This window comes from Garra rufa, chromosome 4, assembly GCF_049309525.1.
Source record: "Garra rufa chromosome 4, GarRuf1.0, whole genome shotgun sequence".
Lineage (NCBI taxonomy): Eukaryota > Metazoa > Chordata > Actinopteri > Cypriniformes > Cyprinidae > Garra > Garra rufa.
In genome coordinates, this window is record NC_133364.1 from 49,835,649 (window position 1) to 49,840,510 (window position 4,862).

Genomic DNA, 4,862 nt, shown 5'->3' on the forward strand with positions numbered 1-4,862 from the left:
AAAGCCATCTTATTTACCGCAGCTCAAACCTGCAGAATTCACCTGCTCATCATGGAAATGCACATTAGTCCATTATTGCCAAAGTCAGTTAGGAAAGTTCTTCTGGGAAAACGACTCCACTGCCTCAGAAGAATCAAAGATCCGTTCCGCGCCATTATAGCTCACTCGGAGGTGAGCCGTACAGCATTCCAAATCGTACTCCTTGCTTGTAAAGTAGGCTCTTGATCTTGTTAAACGCTGCTCGTGTCCTCGCCAACTCTATGCTGAAGTCCTCGAACATCTTGATCTTGTGGCGTTTGTAGGAAATGTCCTTTTGGGATTTAGAGTATCTCATGACAGTTTCATTAATGATGTATCAGTGAAATCTGATTATCAAAAGCAGTGGTGTTTCATCTGCGCGAGGTTTAGGCCCGAGACTGTGCTGGACATGATCCAGCTCGGGTGGTTCTGCTAGGTTATCGCCAAGAATCTCGGAAAGCAGGTTAGACACATACTCCCTTGGGTTCTTTCCTTCAGTGTCCTCCGGTAAACCTACAAGTTGTACATTTTGCCACTTCGAGCGAGATGTCAAATCTTCTATATTAGCTTTAAGAGCCTGTGTTTTCCTTTTTGGTGTTTATCAGTTTTGAATGAAGAGCTTTTACATCAAGCTCAAGCTAAGTTATTCGGTCACTGTGTTCTGAAAGGCCCACTTCCATCTCGTTGATCGTCGCTGCCTGTGCTTTTAAGATCGCACTGAATGATTCGACTGAAGACCGAATTGTTTCCAGAGAAGTGTTTAAAAGTGCAACGAATTCCCCAGTCATCTCTTTTTTGAATCTTTCAAGCTCCTTAACTAGGGATGCGATTGTAAGCTGTGAAGATGTGGATTCGTTATCCGCCATTTTGCTGCTTTCTTGACAGGCCCGATCATGGTGAGCTTGTTGTTTACCACCTGTCCTAGTAGACTTGCTCATTTTAAATGAAAATTCTGACGGCGTAGACTTTCAAAAATAAAAATTAGGTCCAACAAGTTTGATGTGCTAATCAAATAAGGTGTATTCTTAAGATATTACATGAAATAACATGGAGCGCAGACACCGTGCGTCTCACCACCACATTACCAAACTGAAAGTCCCGGACCAGGTTAGTTTAGCTGCATTAGTTGCCAGAGTTTCCCAGTGCTCTGGCTGCATGTTTAATTTAATTTAATATTATGTTTCTAGAGATGTAATTATAATATTACTAATGTTTTTTACATAAACATTTAAAATTGAGTGATTTACATTTTTTAAAGGTGCAATGTGTAATATTTAAGATGATCTCTAGACAGAAATGCAATATAGTATACATAACCTTACTTAATGAATCATTATGTTTTTATTACCTTAGAATTATCAGTTTATATCTAAATAGACCGCGGGTCCCCTCACATGGAAGTCGCCGTGTTGTTTCTACAATATTCACAATAACATTGTTTTATTGAATTATTAAGTAAATATAATTCCTTAATTTATGTTTTAAAAGAAACGTAATTACTCTTTGCTGTCTAAAACGACGAAATCTTAATCCCGTGTGGGCCACCGTAGCTTCTGTAAAGACAGGGGTGAGCGGTGGATGCGAGCCGTTGGTTGCATTTCACAATCTCACCACTAGATGCCGCAAACATCTACACACTGCACCTTTAAATAAGATTTTTGAGAGATTTGATATGAGATGACAGTTTTCCACCATTTATTATCCTCTGACAGTCTGTTTTGGTGTTTTCCATTTGAAAGGTCAAGGGTAACAGTCAACTTTTTTGATTGCCCCTTAATAAGACCTCAGAAGGAATTTTGTGATGAATTTTTCATCTGATGGTTAAGTGGGGAGTCCCCTTTCTTTTTTCCCAGTGTCTCTCTAAATTTGTTGAATATACCCCTTAGGGACATAAAAATTGTATATAATAATTGAGATCAGTCTATATAGATTTTATAGATTTAATTAATTGGACAACAGCCAACTTAATCTCTGTAGTGTACCGGCCGACCAGGATCAGGTTTGGAGACCCTGGTATAGGATCTAGCGTACATGCATTGATTATCTACATGTTGTGATGTTAACTGCTTTGTGCCATTAAACTGGGGTTAACTTTTATCTCTTTGTTTTTCCACCTTAGACCTAACAGCACTGAAAGAGGAGAAAGAAGTACTGAATGAAACTGAAGAGAAAGATCAGTTTGAGAATCTTCATAATTTCGTACCTGGAGAAAAGTCTTTTTGTTCTTTAGAGTTTGAAAAGATTTCTAAACAAAAAAGTGCTCAAAATACAGGAACTATGAGTATTTTCACTTGCTGTCAGTGTGGAAAGAGTTTCAAACAACATGCACACCTTAAAAGTCACATCAGAATTCACACTGGAGAGAAGCCTTATTCATGCAAACAGTGTGGAAAGAGTTTCACTGAAAAAGGAAGCCTTAACAGACACATGAGATTTCACACTGGAGAGAAGCCTTACTCATGCAACGAGTGTGGAAAGAGTTTTAGTGATAAAGGAAACCTTAACAGACACATGAGATTTCACACTGGAGAGAAGCCTTACTCATGCAAACAGTGTGGAAAGAGTTTCACTGAAAAAGTCAAACTTAACAGACACATGATATTTCACACTGGAGAGAAGCCTTACTCATGCATAGAGTGTGGAAAGAGTTTCACTGATAAAGGAAACCTTAACAGACACATGAGATTTCACACTGGAGAGAAGCCTTACTCATGCAAACAGTGTGGAAAGAGTTTCACTGATAAAGTATACCTTAACAGACACATGAGATTTCACACTGGAGAGAAGCCTTACTCATGCAAACAGTGTTCAAAGAGTTTCAATGATAAAGGAAACCTTAACAGACACATGAGATTTCACACTGGAGAGAAGCCTTACTCATGCAAACAGTGTGGAAAGAGTTTCACTGATAAAGTATACCTTAACAGACACATGAGATTTCACACTGGAGAGAAGCCTTACTCATGCAAACAGTGTTCAAAGAGTTTCAATGATAAAGGAAACCTTAACAGACACATGAGATTTCACACTGGAGAGAAGCCTTACTCATGCAAAGAGTGTGGAAAGAGTTTCGCTGATAAAGGAAACCTTAACAGACACATGAGATTTCACACTGGAGAGAAGCCTTACTCATGCAAACAGTGTGGAAAGAATTTCACTGAAAAAGAAAACCTTAACAGACACATGAGATTTCACACTGGAGAGAAGCCTTACTCATGCAAACAGTGTGGAAAGAATTTCACTGAAAAAGAAAACCTTAACAGACACATGAGATTTCACACTGGAGAGAAGCCTTACACATGCCAACAGTGTGGAAAGAGTTTCACTCTAAAAAGATGCCTTAACAGACACATGAGAGTTCACACTGGAGAGAAGCCTTACACTTGCAAACAGTGTGGAAAGAGTTTCAGTCAAAAAGGAAGCCTGTACAGGCACATGAAAATTCACGATAAAGAGAAACCTAACAGATCACCTTAACATGGACAGAGTTTCAAACAAAATGTCTAGAACGGACAGATCCGGTCCTCTATTTTGATTGGCCACAATCAAAGCTGTTGTAAATTACTCTACAAACATACACACCTCTTTGTTTCTCTGCAACCACATTGTTGAAAGCACAGTTACAGCTGAGGTCAAAAGTTTACATCCCCCTTTCAGAATCTGCAAAATGTTCTCTTGTCAAAACAATCCTAAACGATTCCAATAAGAATCCTATATAGGGCTCCTACAATGATAGAAATTCTAATTTACATTTTAAACCAAAGTGTTTGGTTCATGGTACACTTTACCATGTCAACTAGCTATATTGTATTGGACTGAGCTAAATGCATAAATGTGCAAAGAATAATATGGACGATAGACAATGTATTTGCTCTGTCTACGATTTAAGAACTTCACATTTGTATGCCATGAATTTAAGGGGGAAACACACTGTTTTTTGATTGAAGCACAATAAAGGACACTGTTAGCATTTCAACATCAGCAGGGCTCGACATTAAGGCTTGTCCGCTTGTCCGGGACAAGTGGATTTTTTGTAGGACAAGTGGAAGAGAAAATTGGTTGTCCGACTGGACAAGTTAAATTTCAAACAAAATAAAATGCCATGTTAATTAACGTTATATGCCGTTAACGACAGAGCAGAACGTGCAGCGCAAACACCGAGCGTAATATTGAACAGAGAGCGCAGCGCGCCGACACACACACGGAACGGAAAAGACCTGCTCGTGGAGTTACTGTACGTTCACACCGCCGCCGAGCTGCTAAGAGGCTCTGGCCGCCCCGTCAAGAACTCTTGTCAAAAAGTACGAGGAAGCTTGTTGATGCTTTTGCCGCTCTGACGTAGCAGCATTCTATGTTCGATCATGGGAGAGTGCGCACGCGCGGCTCTCTCTCACACGCGTCTCTCTCTCTCTCTTTCCTTCTCGAAATTGCGATAAATTAATCTGTGCGACCTCAAATTATATTTGGAAGCATTTGTGCGAGTGAGAGAAATGAGAGTGGTGCGACTCGGTTTCAAAACTGTCGCTAGCCTAACTGCTGACTAGTAGTACAAGACTAAAAGTCTTGATTAACGTATAAGTTTAAGAGACGGGGAGACGATCGCGATAGGTTTGGATAAATCTTCAAAAAGGCAATGATGTCATTGAATAAATATGCACGCTGTACGTTTCAAAGTCAAAACGCTACATGGATGTCTTCATATGAATGTATCTGAAGGGAACAGACTGTCCTCAGAAACATGTCGTTTGCATTGTCATTTCATGTCTGATAAAGTAGCGTTAGTGCTGGTTTGTGTATAGCTGTTACTATGGAAACCGTAGTATTTCAGCGCTCCTAAAGCGCCC

General features: G+C 39.7%; 1 protein-coding gene across 1 annotated transcript; it reads left to right on the top strand.

The window, feature by feature from the left end:
- Positions 1-1,065: 1,065 nt before the first annotated feature.
- LOC141332988 (uncharacterized) lies at positions 1,066-3,495 on the top strand. The gene is made up of 2 exons (XM_073837943.1): positions 1,066-1,125; positions 2,470-3,495. Exons 1-2 carry the CDS (start codon positions 1,066-1,068, stop codon positions 3,493-3,495), a joined length of 1,086 nt encoding a protein of 361 aa, XP_073694044.1.
- The last annotated feature ends 1,367 nt before the right edge of the window (positions 3,496-4,862 follow it).